The sequence below is a fragment of the Lycium ferocissimum genome, chromosome 7 (assembly GCF_029784015.1).
Source record: "Lycium ferocissimum isolate CSIRO_LF1 chromosome 7, AGI_CSIRO_Lferr_CH_V1, whole genome shotgun sequence".
Classification (NCBI taxonomy): Eukaryota; Viridiplantae; Streptophyta; class Magnoliopsida; order Solanales; family Solanaceae; genus Lycium; species Lycium ferocissimum.
In genome coordinates this window covers 12,327,592-12,347,816 of record NC_081348.1, presented here as the reverse complement: position 1 = coordinate 12,347,816, position 20,225 = coordinate 12,327,592, and the positions used below count along the sequence as shown (strand labels likewise).

The window sequence follows — 20,225 nt, the reverse complement described above, 5'->3', positions numbered from 1 at the left end:
GATTTGGGATTGGCTTTAGAAGGTTTAATATCAAATGTAGAGTCATTTGGATCAAATTTGATGCAAAAACACGTTGATGAAATTTCTACATAACAAATTATGGCGATAGTCAAGATTTCAACCGAATCCTCACGAATCGCCAAGATTTCAGCCATAAATGTTGAGAAAAACCGGATGATTTGTCAAAATTCGCAGCCAAAATACTGATGATCACCATAACTTGTAGTTAAAGTAAGTCTTGTGACTAAAATCTGGCTATTCGTCAGTATTTGTGGCTAAAATCCTGTCGATCACTATAACTTGATGTTAGACAAGTCTTCTAATTAAAATCTTGACAATTCGTTAGTGTTTGTGGCCAAAATATTGACAATCATCATGACTTGTTATTAAGGCAAGTCTTGCCCCAATATCAAATAGGAAATTCAGGCGATCCACTAAGATTTTAATTCAAATTCTAACGAAATATTTATTTTTCTATATTTTTTAACGAGATCAAATTTTAAACAGTGACACTGAAAAACGCTATTTGTGTAAATCACCCTATAAATTGGAGTACAAGCCCAGCCTTAATCCACCGCCTCTCTTTTCAAGAGAAGAAATTGCACGGTTTGTTCTTCAAATGGGCTGGTGTTTTTAATTTTTATCCTTCAAAGTCAAATTATGACTAGCAGAGCATAAGTTTCTTAAGGGCGCAAGACATAACTCATAGAATGTTATGATGCAAAAATATAAACTTTAACCACGCAAAAAAGTTATTTGTCTTGAGGGCCAAAAATTAAAGACCAGCATAAAATAAGATAAAAAGTGCAAATGACCCGGAACCAAATGAAGTTGGACACCAAAATTGGGCCAAGTTTGACTTCTCAAATGAGGCCAATCTTTTCCCTGTCCATATATTCTATAATCACCAGCTAACACCTGAACTGAAGGTCCCAAAAATCACTACTCACTACAAAAGTTAGGGAGAATCAGCAACTATGGCATCAGCAATGTTAAAGAGAACAACAATGATAAAGTCTATGTTTCAAACCCTGAGATCCTATGCTTCTATTTCTGTAGGGACTGATCTTACTGTAGCTGCACCTAATGTTTCTTTACAAAAAGCTCGATCTTGGGATGAAGGTGTCTCCTCCAAATTCTCTACTACCCCTCTCCAAGATTTATTCAAGGTAATCATACCACCCTTTTAAAAATGAAATCTTTTTATCTAATATTACCCTTTTCTTGATTCTTCACCTTTTTTTGGGGGGTTCTTGATTTCTGACTATGTTGTATTTTGGTTGGTGTTCAGGGTAAAAAAGTTGTAATCTTTGGCCTTCCTGTAAGTTGACTTTTCCTTTTATATATATTGCCGCTGATTTTGAATTAGTTGTGTTACTATAATTTTCAATTTTGGGCTTAGGAACCTGCTGTTGTTGTTGTACTATAATTTTTCATTTCTGGGCTTAGGAATAGTTGTTAAATTGCTATATTTTTGTTTTTGTTTTCTTAATTGGAATAGAGAAAGTGTGGGGTTGTCAAATTATAAGAATTTTGTTTGTATCATGTAAGAATTCACATACAAGTGTTACGTTTTGGATTTGTCTTAGAGTGAAACCTTGCAGGTTCTCCCATTTTAGTGCTGGGATTTTTTATCTTGTTGTTTGTCAAATTATGAGAATTTGTTGTGCTTCATTCATGGTCGTTTTATCTTTTATTTTTTGTTTATGATGTTTTATGTTTGGCTGAGCCGCTGAGGGGAAAAGGTCCTTTCTTTTAATTGGGATATGAAAGGTAAAAAGCCCTAATAAGAAATCAATAACAACTGGTATGCCTCAATCCCAAACGAGTTGGGGTCGACTATATCTCACTTACCTCCATTTTAGCCTAATAAGAAAAAAAAAGTGGTAATTTTTTCCTTTTTTCCTTTTACTTCCAATACAAAATAATAAATTGGTCTTTTGTACTTTCAATACAAAGTACTAAATCAAGAAGGCATCTGATGACTAAACTGCAGAGATCAGCTTTATTTGTCTAATGTTTTTTCTTCCTGGGACTACAAATGAATACTGCTACTACTTATGCAAATTTTCAGAATAGTTTGATCTTGTTAATCCCAATTGTTACATACTACTGAATTAACATTGCCACTTGGTTGGTTGCACATATTTGCTTCTGGAGGAAAGATACAATGGGTCACAAATTTTGATATTTTTAATATCATTCTTTCTGTTCTTTTTATTTTCTTTAGTACACATAGGGGGAGGCGAAATGGGGAATGAGATTACAAAGTGGGGAATCAAACCTTCACTAACAATGTGAAAGTTCAGGTAGCCAAGACTACCATGATTACTCATTTTAATACCATTATATGTGATATGAATTAAAATACAGAAGGGGTTTCCCTAGTATACAATAGAAGGTTTGAATAACTGACACTTTGGAAATGAATAGAAGATAGAATAAAATGACGCTAAGACATGATGTAAGAAAGAAAGGCTTGGTAGTTTCTTTGATGCTTGTTGTAGGAACTTTGCTTCATGGCCACTTGAGGTCTTCTTGCATAGCCATTTGTTTAACATCTGGTTCTCTTTATTTTCTTAGTTTTATATCTTCCTAAAGATGTTACTTGTACAATTTCCAGGGGGCGTACACTGGAGTTTGTTCAATGCAACATGTACCTAGCTACAAGAATAACATTGATAAGTTCAAGGCCAAAGGAATCGACTCTGTGATCTGTGTTGCTGTGAATGATCCGTATGTTATGAATGGTTGGGCAGAAAAGCTACAAGCCAAAGAAGCTGTAAGTTACTCCCCCATGCCTTGTCATCCTGTCTTTTCCTTTAAGCAAATGTAACCTTCACTGATAACTACTCTGACCTGTTCTATCGTCCTTGGAAGACTTGAAATACTTATTTGTTTCTCAGTTCTCAGCGGAAAACATATTTTGGTAAAGGAAAGAATGCTAACTATTATTCCTGTACGTGTGATATGCTAATATATTCCAACTTATTCACTTTACCAAAAAAAAATATATTCCAACTTATTCAAAGTTTGTCTCTCATCATATTATGGATTCCAACTGAACTTTGAAACTCAAATATCTTCCATGGGGCTGGAAATTTATGCAGGCGTTCAAAATTATTTTACCCTCAAATATTTTTTACAAGAATAACTCAATCCGACCCGAATTTTTTTTTTTCAGCAAAAATAATACGGATAATTTTTCCAAAAAAAATATAAAAATAATTCCGTATTATTTTTTCTTTGAAAAAAAAACCAAAGCGGATTGATATTGTGAGTAAAAAATTATTTGTTTTTAATCATTAACTCTGATTGACTTAGTTAGATACGAAGGGTATGGAAACTATTTTTCAAAATAACTGTATAAGATTCCAACTGAAACTCAAATATCTTCCATGGGGCTGGAAATTTATTTTGGCATTGATACTCTCAAGAATGACATAATTCATAAACTGCATGAAGCATCAAAAACCAAAGCCCGATATTGTAGATTGTTATGTTTTACATCAACTCTGAGTGACCTAGTTGGATACTAATAACTGATAGACGGAAGATAACCAAGAGAGATCAATGATTAAGATTCTCGTGATCCTGTTATTTAGACATCTGGCATTGTTGATTTATGACCTTTACCTCTCAAATGTTTTTCTACTTATTAGTTGAATTGTTTCAGATTTATGGCAACTTGATAGCATTATAAGATTTCATGATCTATCAGCTGTTTTTTTTTTCTTCAAATCATGACAGTATCTGTGATAGTTATTCTTTGTACTTGCTCTAACAATGAGGATGAGTCTGGCTGAGAGAAAACTATTCTATGATGCAGATTGAGTTTTATGGTGATTTTGATGGAAGCTTCCACAAGAGTTTGGACTTAACAATTGATCTCTCTGCTGCTTTGCTTGGACCTCGATCTCATAGGTAACTTAAGGGAGTCAATGTTTTGATATCATTATGTAATTCACTACTTCGTGGTGGCTAAATAACTAAAATTCTACATCCAACAATTGTCAATGCCAAAATTGATAATCCCAGTGAAATGTGCACAAGTTTAGCGAGCTTAAATTAAGCCCTGAACTAACATGGAGAAGTGGATGCAGTTGCTTTCCATTAAGACCAAATGTGTACACATAAATATATATGTTGTATAAAAGTTGTACTGGGGGACGTACTCATCTGTTAATTAACATTGTTGTTGTTGCATAGGTGGTCGGCGTATGTGGTTGATGGGAATGTTAAGGTTCTCAATGTTGAAGAAGCTCCTTCTGACTTCAAGGTTTCTGGCGGAGATGTTATTTTGGGACAGATCTAGATTTGCTTCTAATCGCCTTTTTGTCCTTCTGTCCATTCTCGAATAAGTTCTGCATACATCATTACGTGAAGTTTTGTTGGGATAAGATGCACAATTCCGAAAGCAGGGTTAAGACTTTGAATCCGTTGTATGGTTGAGTACTTGAGTCTTTAGTTAACTATGTGAATATTTATTTTCATTTTTCATATTAGCAACTCAATAATCATAACAAGATGAGCAATATTTGAATTTGGTTTGGGAGTGCATAACTTGCGTTAGTGCTATCTCTATCCTGTAAATTAAAATGTTGCTAGAGTATTGTAGTGTATATATCATTATAGTAAAAACTGTAATCAAACATATATTACTCTTAGAGCCCGTTTGGATGAGCTTATTTTAAGTGCAAAGTGACTTTTAAGCATGAGCCATAAGTTAGGAATTGTAGCTTTTGGCTTTTGGCTTAAAAAACAAATGCTTAAAAGTATTTTTATTATTTTATCCAAATACAACAAAATGGCTTAAAAGCACTTAAAATAAGCCAATCCAAATGGAGTATGTTAAAGCTTGGTATTTATCTTACAGAACAAATGAGACATCATAACTTTTATGTTACGTTTTAAAAACAAATTAGTTTCTGATGTAGGCATAGAAAATTATTTGAGTTAACAAATCTAGAAAGAGAATGCTTGTACCAATAGAGGGAAACAAAGCACTACAAGTTACAGTTAAATGGCTGAGATGTAGGCTCTTTTTTGGATGTTCATGGACTTCTGTACACAGGAAAACAAAAAGGGATGCGATTGTAGCCCGGAGCAAAACACGTAGAAACTGGGAAAAGAGAATTTTATAATCAATGATAAAGTAGTACCAACGCAAAGGAATTTGAAGGAGCAATGATGAGAAGCAAATTGACAATTTTGATCTGACCTACTACACCAATTCTGCAAAGTAGAATGTCATCTTAAATTTACACGTGCATTACTTTTGGGGATGAAAGATCCTTATACTAAAGCATTTGTGCAACCCAGGAAGTTGTAAAAACTTATGGATGAATTTCATTTTCTTGTTAACAATGCATCTGAGCAACGCATCAGCCACCTTGAAGAAATAACTGAGGATCAGCTTCTAAGGGTTTCCAGAACTAAACATCTCTCGAAAAGGCATTCCTCCAGACTCTACTACAATAAAACTTTAATCTAAATGGCTTATGAAATGGAGTCTGCTCTAAAAACATATAGGAGGAAGGAGCAGTATAATCCATTCTACTTCAGTTCAAGCCTACGTTGGCTCACCAAGGCCAATAGACTATGCTTCAACCAAGGGTGCCATCCTTTCCTTTACTAGAGGACTAGCTCTTCAACTTGTTGCTATAGGAATTGATGTTAATGGTGTAACACCTGGACTGGTGTAGATTCCTCTACAAGCGGCAACCTTGCCGGAGGAAAACGGTTCTACCTTAGAATCGGCAACTCCAATGGACAGGGCTGCACATCTTTACGAGATTGCATCATGTTATGTCTTATTGGCATCCCACGACTCTTCTACTCTATTCACTGGCCAAGTTCTCCATCAAGATAGTGTTTTACTAATCAAGAAGAATATTGGTAACATTTACCTACACTAAACTCAATTGTTCTGATAATGATTCTGCCGCAGGTGAAATGTTTGTTAATGGTTGACACCCTTATCTACAGTGACTATCAGGAATACGGTCAGATGCTATTTCATGGAAGAATCACCAGAGTACTGTTGTTTATACTCTTCAAGAAATTGCTTGAATTTTATCTTTCAGATTCAATATTGGTTTTAAGATGCAGACTAAGTTTGCTAAGTTACAAAAGTACTATTTGCTATGACCGTGACATCCATTAATCAGAGGACCATGTTGGTGTAAATTAGCTATTGCCCTCCATGTTTCACATAAATGACAACACCTAAGGTTAGGTGCACAGCAACAAAGTGATGACAAAAAACTAATGCTTACTCTGATGTGCGGCATTTTCAAGCAGTCAATCAGGTGGCTCAAGCTTCTGGATTATGTTAGTAAAAGTCAGCTAAACTGGGCAAAGCGGAATCAAAAAGAAAATATAACCACCATAAAGAAGAAGAAGGATAGTCCATAAGACATCCACTCTTGAATATCCATTAAGGTAATGGACATGGTTAATTACACAAGTTTATCTGCTTCGCAATCTTCCTATCCTACAGGTTTACAGTAAAGAGAACCGGTCATGAGACCTTAAGGCTTAAGCACAAACTGTAATTTCTCCAACAGCATATCAAAGCTCCAGATTTCCACACAGTAACTGCAGGACGCAAGTCAATCACCTACTGCGATAACTGACCTTTAAGAACGTACGTCACTTGCAGATTATAATTATGCTATAAGTTGATAGCAGAGACAAAGAGGACCATAATCAGGCATCATTCATTTATTCTGACTTCGATGGGGTTGCAGCATCAGTTTCCATTCTGAGGGAAAAAGAGAGGGAAAGAAACGATTAAATAGAGGAAAGATATCATTTTAAAACAATTAGAACATCGAGATGGATGGTCAAAATTATTTTTGGCAATGTTCCAATCCTAATCTCATGTTACAGTTGCTTCATAAACCTTACAATTTTATGAGACAAGGAAAAGAAGCTGAATTGTGACTTCTGAATTATCGATTTGACTAGTTTGTAATTATAATGAGACTTGTCAAAGACATAAGTAATAAATAAAAGTTTCTCGAACAGCTTAAACTTTTAGATGAGGTGTTAACACAATTTAACATGGTATCAAAGTAAAAGGAGGCTAGGTTCAAGTCTTATTGCAGCCTTTTGTCAAAAGGTATTTACACATACATGATCATGAAACAATCAACAAGCACATGAACAGACATGGCGAAGATACATTGTAAGTATTTTTTTATTTTTATTTTTCAAAAAGTTCAAGTTTGAATGAGGTGATCATGCAATCCAACAAAACCCATCATTCTTTTTGCTATTGAGCACATAGAGACAGATGGAATAAGAAATGTCATGTGAAAACTCTTTCTGACACATCGCACTATGAAAAATAAATAAAAAGTTGTAGTAATTCTGGTAGGAGCATAAATGAAATATGGGGAATAGAAAGGAACAAACATAGGAAGCACAAGCACCTAAAGTCCTGTCAATGCACTAGTGTGTCAGATACTGAGCATCCTTATTACATTCATATTCCTGTTTCACTTATAATCATTTCCAAAATCTAGAGGCAGATCCAGAATTTGGACATTCTGGGTTCGAATTTGGGATTCTACCACATCTCATTTGATTTACTCAGTTCGAAATCTATTATTTGTACTTCTTTTGTGGATTTTTTAGCACATACAGTGTCCGAGCTAAAGCTACTAAGTCTCTTCCACCTCGTGTCTTTAGGAGCACGTGTTTTGTCCATAACCTTACTCCAGGAAAAGATAAGTTAGCTCCCTCATCCCTGTGCTCTTAAATGTGTATTTCTAGGTTACTCGAGGGCACAACAAGGGATATCAATGCTATTCACCTGACCTCCAACGGTGCCTTATGACTGCTGATGTTACCATCTTTGAAACCCAGCCATACTATACAGATCCAGGTGATCACTTAGACATTTATGAGGTGTTACCCCTTTCATCTTTTGGAGATTCAGTCACTTCTCCTTCATCTTCTTCTAAAGCTCCAGCTACACCACCTACAGCTCCAGTTCCATCACCTACACCTTCGGTTCAACCTTCTACAACCCCTCCACTCTTGAATTGTCATCATCATATCCAGATGATTCACGTCCTGTACTGGATCCTTCGCCTACTGCAGACTTGTCTCCTCCTAGTCCACGATTGCACTCCGAAAACGTATTCGATCCACTCGTAATCCCAATCCTTGTTATACTTGTTTGAGTTATAATAGTTTATCATCACCATATTATTTATGCCTTTGTGTCATCCTTGTCCTCTATTTCTATCACTACGTCCACAGGTGAAGCGTTACCCCATCTTGGGTGGCGACAAGCTATGATCAAAGATGCTAGTGATACTTGGGAGCTTGTTCCTCTACCTCCAAGTAAATCCACCGTTGGTTATCGGTGGGTGTGTGCAGTTAAAGTTTGTCTAGATGGTCAAATTGATCGAATTAAAGCCAGCCTTGTTGCCAAAGGTTATACTCAGATATTTGAGCTTGATTACAGTAATATTTTCTCCCTCATGGCTAAAATAGCATGTGTCTGTCTTTTTTCTATCCATGGTTGTTCGCCATTAACCTCTTTATTAGCCGGACATCAAGAATGCTTTTCTCCCTCAAAGTCGGTTGTGTTGGTCGGCTACATGGTTTAAAACAGTCTCCTCGAACATGGTTTGGTAAGTTCAGCACGGTCATTCAGGAGTTTGGTATGTCTTGTAGTGAGGCTGATCATTATGTTTCTATCGACATACTACTCATAATCTATGCATATATTTGGTCGTTTATGTTGATGATATAGTTATCACGGGCAATGATGAAGATGCTATAATTCAATTGGAGCAACATCTCTTTCAACATTTCCAGACAAAGGAACTAGGCAGATTGAAGTATTTCTTAAGCATGGAGGTCGCGCAGTCCAAATCAAGAATTATCATCTCACGGCGTAGGTTGCCTTAGACATTCTTGAGGAGACATGTATGATAGGTTGTAGATCCATTGACACTCCTATGGATCCGATATTAAACTTCTACCATGATAGGTGAGCCCTTAATGATCCTAGAAGGTATAGGCGGTATGTTGGTAAGTTGAACTATCTCACAGTGACTCGACCTAATTGCCTTTCCTGTGAATGTTGTAAATCAGTTTATGGGCTCTCTGTATGATAGTCACTAGGATGCAGTTATTCATATCCTTCGATGTATAAAATCAACCCCAGGGATTGCTTTTTGAGGATCGAGGTCATGAGCAATTATTGGATACACAACTGCTGAATGGACAGGATCATCTTCTGATAGGCAATCTATGTCTGGATATTGTGTTCTAGTTAGAGGTTGGTGTCTTGGAAAAGCAACAACAACAACAACATACCCAGTGTAATACCATAAGTGGGGTCAGGGGAGGGTAGTGTACGCAAACCTTACCCCTACCTTGTGGAGGTAGAGAGATTGTCTCCAATAGACCATCGGCTCAAGGAAAGCAATCCAAAGCAATTTTACAAAAAAACTTATGAAAGTAAAGAAGTCATGACAAATAATATGGAAAGCATTACATAGCATTCAAAAAGAAAGGAACAGGAACAGTAAAAGCAACACAAAATGTGGTTGCTTGATCTAGTGCAGAAGCGAATACCGAGCAATGGTTGTGGCAACTTGTGAACTAATTCGGATAGAACAGTTGCTTAAAAAATTAAAGTTTGGAGAAATCAGTCAGATGAAACTTGTGTGGTATAACCAAGTTGCACTTCACATTGCATCAAATCTGGCGTTTTATGAGAACTAAATACATTTAGATCGATTGTCACTTTGTCAGGGGAAAATACCCTCAGGAGACATCGGTACAAAATTCGTGAAGTCAAATGATCAACTTGCAGATATTTTCACCAAATCCCTTACTGGTTCTCGTATTAGCTATATTTGTAACAAGCTTGGTACATATGATTTATATACACCAGCTTGAGGGGGGGTGTTAGTATCTCATGGATATTCTAGGATCTTGTAAATATAGTCTAGCTTGATTTACTCCTATAATTATTTTATTTTGATTCTCTTTCCTTTCTTAGAATATGTACACTTTGCTATTTAAACCTCAATGGCTTGAGGGGATAATCAAGCTGAGTTTTCTCTCGGACTCTCTTCTTTCTCACGGTACGTAACATATTCTGTTTTGGATGGTGTTATTTAGTTTCTGAGTCAAAGTTCCAATTCTGCAGTTGTATGCTAATTCTATATCCAATTGGAATAAATACAAGCAGATCAGGCATCCAAGTTTAGTTTTCTGTTTAAAGGCAGTAAAAATTCAGCAGAAGCTTTGGATACCAAAATGGAAAAGCATATTGGCAACATCAGGGATGATGAACACGGAAACAAGTAAAGCTTCATAATTAATCAAGATATAGTTGGACCAACTACAAACCTTTCCAAGAGAAATTTCCATTTGGCCAGTGTTGGTGTTAGAGATCAATGAGGGAGTGGTAGGAGTTACTTCAATTGTAGAATTCTTTCTGCAACCATCATGCGATTGAAATGTCACATTTCCTTGCTCACTGACTCCTCTACTAGGAAAGTTTGAGGTACCCATGGTACACGCAGATACTGGTTCAGAAGCTCCAGTACGTTTTGAAGTCAGATCAAGTCGTTCAATGATTTTAGTAACTCCAGCTATTCCAGCACTCATCTCACGCTGAACTTCTCTGCCAAATTCCTTGACAGAGGTGTTGCGTGCTAATAATTTTTCCTTAAAACCACGAGTACCTTTTGAGATTGAGTCCTTATACCTGTTGAAACAGAAACAATAATCTTAGTGGGGGATAAAAATAGCTTTCAAGGAAATGAAAAATTGGAGTTCCTCTACCTCGCTGAAGCAGAAGACCATTTGGATTTTATAGATTCAGAAAATGCAAGAAACTCAGATGAGCTTGACTCCTGGGGACCAGATGTTGGTGGTTGGCTGAAGGAATTCCAACAAGTAACCAAATAGTGAGGCATACAATTCGAATCAATTGTCGAAAAACTTAACAAAAAATAAATAAATGTAAACGTAGTGCAGCCATAATTACATTGCACTCAGTAACCACACTGAGGATTAAGAGATAGTGCATCTTATGGATTTTAAGTAGTTAGCTTCATTACACTGCTGAGTTATTTATCAAGCTTGATAGTCCTCAGTCATACCTAAGCTTAAAAGGACCACTTCCATGGGAAGGAACTGATGATGATGCAGGCCCAATACTAGATGAAGTTGCAGAAGCAGCAGACCCATCCCCAGAAAACCCAAAGCCTTGGAACTGTGCTGTAGATTCATTATTCTGTGTCTGGTCTGAACTAACTCCTGCTGGCACAGAAGGAACAACCTGTGTAGGACCAATTCCAGAAGACGCCTGTCTTCTCCTTCTGTTGACAAGACGGACTCTACTTGTCGCAGCAGCAAAATGTCGCATAATTCGCTCCTCAAAATCAGAATCATTCTGCTGCGCAGTATCCTGGAAACACTAAGACTCTAACTCAGTATGACTGAAGCAAAATGTAATGGAAAGAAATAAGCCAATTCCAAGTTTGGCAATGTCACCCACATGATTGGCTTCGACATCTTCGTTGGTATGACGAACATTAAGCCTTGACCTCATGTTCCTTTCAATCTCCACTGCAGCTAGTAACTCTTGGCTGGAGATCAGAAAAGAGGAAAATAAATACGTCTCAATTAGGTATCAATCAGAATGCTTTGCTCTTAAACAATGTGAAATTCCTTTCAGAAAAAACAGATATGTAGTTCCAGCTGCATTGCGTGCTGCAGCTAGCAGCTCTTGGCCGCAGACAAAAGTTTAATGTAGGATACTAGAACGAGGAAACCTATGTTGCTCGGACTCTTAAAAAGTGCCACCGGGTGCGTGTCATATCCTCCAAAAGTAGTGCATTTTTGGAAGATCCCACATGGGTGCGGCATCATTTTTGGAGAGTTCGAGCAAGATAGGAGGAAACTACATAAATAATACACCAATTCCACGAGAAAGTCAATGGTTGATTCTTATACAATTGTGTTCTTAGCCATAGAATTTCTTAAATACCTCGCAGGGTCCTTCAATGCAAGAACCCTCCAACAAATTGGGCACTCCTTGCTTCTCTGAGACCTGAACAGAATTTACATGATGTTCAATGAGCATATCAACCAAGACAGTGGTGGCTAAAAATGTGCACACGGGGAGGAACTGAATGTTCCTAACATTTAACCAAAACATTATACAGTAACAAGTTTGGAATGTACCATTCAAGAATGCACTGCAAATGATATTCATGCTTACAATCTGTTACCTGAAAGAAAACACGAATTTAAGAAACTTGGGTAAATACATAATGTAACACAATAATCAAGCATACACAAGAATTGCCACAAGAAGTCAAGAATCAAAGGAAGACATCACCATGAGACAGCAAAAACTTTGCAATATCACTTTGATACGTACTTCATTTACGTCAAACAAACTGAAGAAAACTGTCCAATAATTATTGGCGAAAACGCTATTAAACTAGTTCACAAAGTAAAATTAGTTGGGAGAATAAGACAAATCAATTAATAGCATGATGTTCCATTGCGGTTAACCGGTATCACACTAGACCAGAATAAGTAAAATTCATAAAACTATTGTTTAGATGGATGTATCAGCAAGATCAGAAGAGAAACTAGGCACACCATACTCTCTCTTTCTTTGGAGAAGAGGTAAGAAAGAAAACACTAATCTCATCATACTCCAAAGATTACTATAAAAACAAGCAATTTTAACCATAAATAAGAGAAATCATACCCTACTTCGTGCATATTATTTGCATACCCTTCTTCGCAGATTATATTATCATTATGCAAATCCTAATACAAGAGGGGACAGGGGTTAACAAAAGAGTCCTGAAATTAGACCAAGGTTCAGTTGTAGAAGAATAAGATACACATTTGGTGCACAAAACTCCTATTGAAAAGGACAAAAAAGTTACTTAAATTATGTACATTAAAAAAACACAAAATCAGAGATTCGATGTAATATGATAATCCACTGATCAAATGACGGTCAATAAATAAATACATGACTATCATCTCACACAAAATTTCAACAAGTAAACCACAAGATCCAAACTCTTTCCACTTATCTTGTTTTTTTCCCCAACAGATTCCATTAAAAAGTTGTCAGAACTTCCAAAGCATGAAAACTACACACTGGTGGAACTCATATCCATTCGGATCAACATACATTAGAGTCATCTAACATCTCCTAAATAAACAGAAAAGCCTCGACTTTTACAAAACAAACAGCATTTATTGGAACAAAACAGAAAATGGATCAAAAAAGGAGCAAAACTTGGAGACAAGATACCTCAGGAGGACTAGCGGAATTAACAGCTCACGAAAATGCTAAAAGACAGAAGCAAAATTGAAACTTGAAAAATTGAGGTTTTGAAGTTGTGATTTTTGGAACTTGAAGTTGTGTTTGGACAAGCATTTTACTTGAAAAAGGTCTGAAGTTTTCTGAGTGGAAGTGAAATTTCCCCCAAAAACTCGTGTGCGCAGCCAGTTTTTGGAACTTGAAAATATTTTGAAGATAAGTTTTCAAAATCTGATCAAATTTCATGGCGAAACAGATATCTGAGATGAATTTTCAAAATCTGATCCAAAATCTATGGGCAAACAAACGCTAGGTAACTTTTAACAATATATAGCCAATTATGGAAGAAAAAATGCTACTCACAGAAAATGCAACAAAATAAACAAATTAAACTTGGAGATAACATACCGCAGGAAGATCATCAGAGCTAAACGACCAAAACAAAGCTCTACAGGAACACAATCCCTAACTTTTAGGCTATATATAGAATCTCTTTTTTAATATAACAGGAAAATGCATCAAAAACAAGAGCGAAGCTTAGAGATAACATACAACAGGAAGATCATCGGAGTTAAACGGCTAAAACAAAATTCTAAAGGAACACAATCCCTAACTATTACGCAATATATATATATATATATATATATATATATTTATATATATAATATAAGAGGAAAACAAAAGCGAAGCTTGGAAATAACATACAGCAGGAGGATCATCGGAGTTAAAAGGCTCAAGACAAATACTACAGGCATCCTCAATGTTATCATCAACCATCATCGCCGGCGATGTTTTCGATACGTTCGCCATGAAATTCAGCTACCACTGTAACAATGCAAAAATAAGTATATGTATGCAATTATAGAGATAAAATGTATATGTATATAGATGGAGAAAGAGGGCTTACAGAGAGAGGGAAAGCACAAATGTGGAGAATAAAGTGAGAGAGATGAAGGAAATAGTTAACAAAATGTGTAGAGAGAGAGAAAGCGTGTAAAAAGGTCAAAGAAAAGAATTATTAATCCGATCTCCATTCACACGGTTGTTGGAACTTGGAATCAATCAACTCTTCTGCCTTTTTTGATCCATTTACTATTTTTGTCTCCATTTTATTCTCTGCTTATTATACTATATAATACTCCCTGCATTTCACAATAAGGGCTGTTTTTGGCTTGGAGCCTTGGACATATTACTCCCTCCGCTCAAAAAAGGCCTTCGCTTCGTCCTTTGCATTTCACAATAAAAATATTATTAAACCTTAGATAAAAAAAAATTAATTAAATTATCCCTAATTAAATATGTATTGGGATTTAATTATATAACACTCAATAGGGGCATATCTGGAAAAATTGAGTTATTTGTTTCTTGATTTGATATGTGTACGTTTTTTTTAACTCAAGAAAAAAAGCCTAAGTGGACACTCTTTTTTATCCGAAGAGAATATCTATTAAGAAAACTACTCACTTCTAAAAAGTAAAAGGTATTTTTAAAATTTTTTAATGCTGTCTTGATTTTGTGAAACCACACTTATTTTGAAGTAAAATAAAAGGATGGAAAACACCACCTATTTTTAATAGATGGAGAAAGCATTTGATTAAGAAATATGAGGGTCATTGTTGACTCCTTTCGTCCCCACATTGCTCATCGAGTTATTTTCTCCATCTCAAAAATCAACAATGACGTGCTGAAGAACGAGTGTCAAGTCTACTTTGCACTCATGATTTTCTAATTTTAATGTAATTTTCATGCTCTAACTTATTTAATTATTTGATCAAAAGACTATTTGCAGCGTGGGTCGTGCGACCTCGCTTACTATGTTTAGTTTTTAATTAGCAATTCAAACATGTCTATTCACTTTAATTAATCAATTTTTAAGGTTTATATTTTGAAAATAACTTTTAAAAACATTCTAATTGTTATTATATATAGCAACATATACAAAATATATTTTATGTACCATCACTTTAGTTATAATTAAAAAAATAGAATTGATGAAATTAAATCTTTGAGATGAAAAAAATCGAACGTTTTTCTCATTATCATGACAATGAAAGTTATTAAATTTTTTCTTTCAAATTCTTTAATATTTTATATATGTATCGAAAAGTTGATATCCATTTCAATTAAGTATTGCTTTCGAGATCTAAACATAAGAACCATTGTTGTATATATGGATTTTTAAAAGCAAAACTAATAAAATATTTTTATTAAATTAATTAAAAAAATATATTATAATTTTTTATATTAACAATTATAGATAAAACAAATTATTACAAAGAAATCAAAATTACAAAGATATATGTTATATCATTAATCACCAAATTTTAATTCTGAAATGAAAATATAAAGTAATACATATTATAAATGTAAAGAAACAATATCAGAGATTGTAAAGGAGAGTAAATAAGTAAAGTATTAACAATGAAGGAAGACAAAGATAAAAGGCACTCTCTCCCTTTACTTTTACTTGTTGATGTTAACATATCAAGAAAAAAAATTCTTCTTCTTATTTTACCCTTCACATTAATTATTCATTTTCAAATCATTTTCTGAGGCTATTGAGACTATACACCAATAAATATGGATATTATGATAAAATATATACTTTATTTATTAATTCTCAAAGAACGTAAAAAGTCAAAAGTGAACAAGTTATGTGTAGGAGAATTAAAATAACTTGTGGTAGAAATTTGCATTGCTATTGTTCGCCCTCTCTTTATGTTTAAAGTATTGATAAAGAAGGAAAACGGGGATAAAAGTCACTCCCTCTGTTTACTTTTACTTGTCCACGTTAACATATCAAGAGAAAGAAACTAATATGGTAATTATTAATTAGTATGCAACTTTAATTATGTTGAAACTATTATGGTAATTATTAATTAGTATGAAACTTCAATTATGTTGATTGTATATAAAGATAACGACTATGCATATATTATAGGCGTATATATTTGTATACATGTCATCCTTTTTCTTGTATTCCTTTATTTATCATGGGGACCATCAAGCTAGGCAATACAAGAAAAGTGGAGAGAATCATGCTAAAGGGGCTGGCCATTAATTTCCATGGAATTAATGAGTGAATATATGTGTGTTCTTATTATTAATTTTACCCTTTAATTACTCATTTTTAAATTATTTTCGAAGACTATTGAGACTCACACCAATAAATATGAATATTATGGTAAAATATATACTTTCTCTGTCCCATATTACTTGTCACTTTCCCTTTTGCACGCCCCTTAAGAAATCAAAAGTAAAAGATGTATTTTATTATCGTACGCCTATCTTTCTCGAATAAATACATTCTAATCAAAATTGACTATTTTCAAGAACATTTATTACTAAGGGTAAGATGAGAAAGATTTAATTAATTTTATCTTGATTTTGTAAACGAACAAGTAATTTGGACATATATTTTTAGTAATGTGGCCAAGTAATATGGGACGGAAAGGATAAGATGTGAAAGATTTAATTAATTTTGTCTTGGTTTTATAAATGAAGAAGTAATTTGGATATATATTTTTAGTAATGTTGAGTACTTCATTCATGAACAAGTAAAAGTGCACAGACGAAATAAATATATGTCGGACAATTAAAATTGAAGTGCATACTTGTATACATGAGCAGAGAATAAATATTCAGTAAAAAAGTAGTTTAGTAATGTGGCCAAGTAATATGGAATGAAGGGAGTACTTCATTTTTTAATTCTTAAAGAACTTGAAAAGTCAAAAGTCAACAAATATAAGTGCACGGAGGAAATAAATGTGTCGGAGAATTAAATTTGAAGTGCATATGTGTATACATGAGAAGAGATAAATATTCAGTACTATAACATATGACCATGTGGGATAAAAAAATAGTTGGTTAAAATGTACAATTTATATAGTTTGTGGTACAAATTTCTATTGATGTGTTAGTCCTCTCTTCACATTTAGATATATTAGAAGAAATAGAAAAGAAGAAAAATATAGAATAGAAAAATAGACATATATTTTTAGTGATGTGGCCAAGTAATATGGACGAAGGGAGTACTTCATTTTTATTAATTCTTGAAAAGAATGTGAAAAGAAGAGAGAGTACTTCATTTATTTTTTGAAAAATAGTAATGTGGCAAAAAAATATGGGACGAAGGAGTACTTCATTTATTATTCTTATAACTTCATTTATTAATTCTTAAAATTGAAGTGCAACGTACATGGGAAGAAAATAAAATCAAGTAATGTGGCAAAAAAAATATGGAATTAAAATAAGAGTGCACACGTATATACTTATGACATTTATTAATTCTTATAATGTGAAAAGTCAAAAGTTAAAGTGCACGGAGGAAATAATTTTGTGATAAAAGTGCACGGAGAAAAGAAATATGTGTCGAAAAGTCAAAATAATTAAAATTGAATGTGCATACATGTATACATGAGAAGAAAATAAATATTATGTCTTTATATAAAAATAATTGGATAAAGTGTGAAACGTCAAAAGTGAACAAGTAAAAGTGCACGGAGGTACAACAACAACAACAACAAATAAATATGTGTCGGAGAATTAAAATAAAAATGCACACGTAATATACTTCCATGATGAAATTATTTAAAAATAAATATTCGTAATTTGACATTATAACTTATGTACATATATCCACGTGGGATTTATAAATAATTCTTTTTAATTCTTAAAGAATGTGAAAAGTCAAAAGTGAATAAATTAAAGTGGAACGGAGGAAATAATTTTGTGTAGGAGAATTAAAATTGAACTACACATGTCTCAAATAGCACCAATGTAAAAAGAGAATAAATATTCGGCTTTAGAAAAGTAGACTTTAAAAACAAAAACAAAAAAATTGACATAAATAAATAAGATTACGGGACCTAAAAGTAATTAATTTAAAAGTTTTAAGTGCATTTGTCTATAAATTATTGAAGGAATAAATAAAGTCCCTTGCTCGATAGCTTTTGAAAAGTAAACTTTAAAAACATAAAAATAATTGGATAAAATTGACTTAAATAAATAAAATTAGGACATAAAAGTAATTAATTAAAAAGTTTTTAAAAAATTGAGAAATTATTGTGAGGACTACAAAAGTCCTCACATTCCCTCTTATATATAATAGTAATATTGTATAGTGGTATGCAATATTGAGTTTTCAATTTTTAATTTCTTTAAGAATAATATAATACACCAGATGAAATATTACTTCCCATGTATTATTATTGGAGTTTTGGTAATTATTTGTTGATATGGTAGTGAAAGGAGGTGACATAACTATTACACACCCTTTCAAAATTTATGATCGTTGAAGATCCGTCCAGTGAATAAAGGAGAAATTCTGAAAATTACACGTTTGCTTAGTTTAGACAAATAATATTCATTTTTCCCTTCATTAAAAAATAATTCAAATTAAAGTTATGTGTTCATTAAGCTAATTTGAACTCCACCTAGATTAATTTAATGGATGGCCACTCGATCAATTTATACTTTATTCTATTAACTAGATGGCAGCATAGGCCCAACACTTTGGATTATAGTGTATCTATGTGTATGTAGTTGTATTTGGATAGTGATATATATATATATATATATACATACTAGTTATGTGAGGTCCGGGCTTAGAACTCAAGATATACAAGTAGATATTTTAATTAAAGAAATATAATTTGTGTTAGTACAAGTGTACAATAACAACAACAACCATATACCCATTGTAGTCCCACAAGTGGGTGATTACGTTAGTAATAATTAAATTTCATATAAGTATATTTTCAATATATGAAAGCAAAATTTTCATTCCACTCCTTTAATATTTTAACTTCCATTTTGATGAAATTATTTACTTCAAATCAAATGTGGAGCCAGAATTTGACATTTATAAGTTATGTATCCTAATTTTCTGAAGTTATTTAGTTCTAAATAAATAATCTATACATAGTTAATGAACTTTTAAGACAAATACATAATTTAACTTGTGCAGCGGATAGAGCTGCTCCTCCCTTAATTAGGGATTAGGGGTTCGAACATGGATATGGAAAAAATCTTTGGAGGGAGCGCTTCCCCCCGAATAGGTGCGATACAGTGCGAATTATCTGGATTAATTAGGCTCAAATGCGGATATCAAGCACCAAACAGAAAACCAAAGAACATGAAAAATGAGGTAGGAGGTTCGATAGCTTTTGAAAAGTAAATCTTAAAAAAAAAAATTGACTTAAATAAATAAGATTAGGACCTAAAAGTAATTAATTAAAAAGTTTTTAAAAAATTTGAAAATTCTTGCGAGGACTACAAAAGTCCCTAAGTTTGCTCTTATATATATTAGTAACTAACATGTCTATTCTATTCACTTTAATTAACCAGTCTTTATGGTTTGTATTTTGAAAATAACTTTTAAAAACATTCTAATTTTTATTATATATAGTAACATATACAAAATGTATTTTATGTACCATCACTTTAGTTATAATTAAAAAATGAAGTTTAAAAATTAAAAACATATGATGGAATTAAGTCATTGAGATGGAAAGAGTTAGACTTTTTTCTCATTGTCATGACAATGAAAGTTGTTCATCGATGTGAAAAAGAAAATTAATAAGAATAGAAAAATTAGTATTTTAATTATAGATTTTTTCTTTTAAATTCTATAATATCTTATATGTATACCGACAGATTGATATCCATTTTAATAAACTAACTGTTCAGATCCAAACATAAGAACCATTGTTGTATATATTGGATTTTTTAAAAGCAAAACTAATAAAATATTTTTATTAACTTAATTAAAAAATATATTATAATTTTTTATAGTAACAATTATAGATTAAAAAAATTTGTTACAAAGAAATCAAAATTAGAAAGATATATGCTATATCGTAAATCACCAGATTTTAATTCTGAA

The 20,225-nt window shown here is 33.3% G+C and overlaps 2 protein-coding genes across 4 annotated transcripts; one reads left to right on the top strand and one right to left on the bottom strand.

The window, feature by feature from the left end:
- The first annotated feature begins 913 nt into the window (after positions 1-913).
- On the top strand, positions 914-4,563 carry LOC132063372 (peroxiredoxin-2F, mitochondrial). 2 transcript variants are annotated; one of them, XM_059455882.1, is made up of 5 exons: positions 914-1,169; positions 1,292-1,321; positions 2,624-2,782; positions 3,830-3,924; positions 4,210-4,563. In XM_059455882.1, exons 1-5 carry the CDS (start codon positions 978-980, stop codon positions 4,313-4,315), a joined length of 582 nt encoding a protein of 193 aa, XP_059311865.1. In that variant the 5' UTR covers positions 914-977; the 3' UTR covers positions 4,316-4,563. The 2 variants fall into 2 exon arrangements, with proteins under 2 accessions (XP_059311865.1, XP_059311866.1); XM_059455883.1 differs by lacking the exon at positions 1,292-1,321.
- Positions 4,564-6,407: 1,844 nt separating this feature from the next.
- LOC132063370 (E3 ubiquitin-protein ligase RHF1A-like) lies at positions 6,408-14,360 on the bottom strand. 2 transcript variants are annotated; one of them, XM_059455880.1, is made up of 9 exons: positions 14,247-14,360; positions 14,045-14,164; positions 12,232-12,278; positions 12,035-12,097; positions 11,543-11,633; positions 11,145-11,461; positions 10,825-10,920; positions 10,387-10,747; positions 6,408-6,766 (listed from the first exon to the last, which is right to left on the bottom strand). In XM_059455880.1, the coding sequence occupies exons 2-9, from the start codon at positions 14,147-14,149 to the stop codon at positions 6,755-6,757; spliced, it is 1,092 nt and encodes a 363-aa protein (XP_059311863.1). In that variant the 5' UTR covers positions 14,150-14,164; positions 14,247-14,360; the 3' UTR covers positions 6,408-6,754. The 2 variants fall into 2 exon arrangements, with proteins under 2 accessions (XP_059311863.1, XP_059311864.1); XM_059455881.1 differs by having other exon boundaries at positions 11,145-11,452.
- Positions 14,361-20,225: the final 5,865 nt, after the last annotated feature.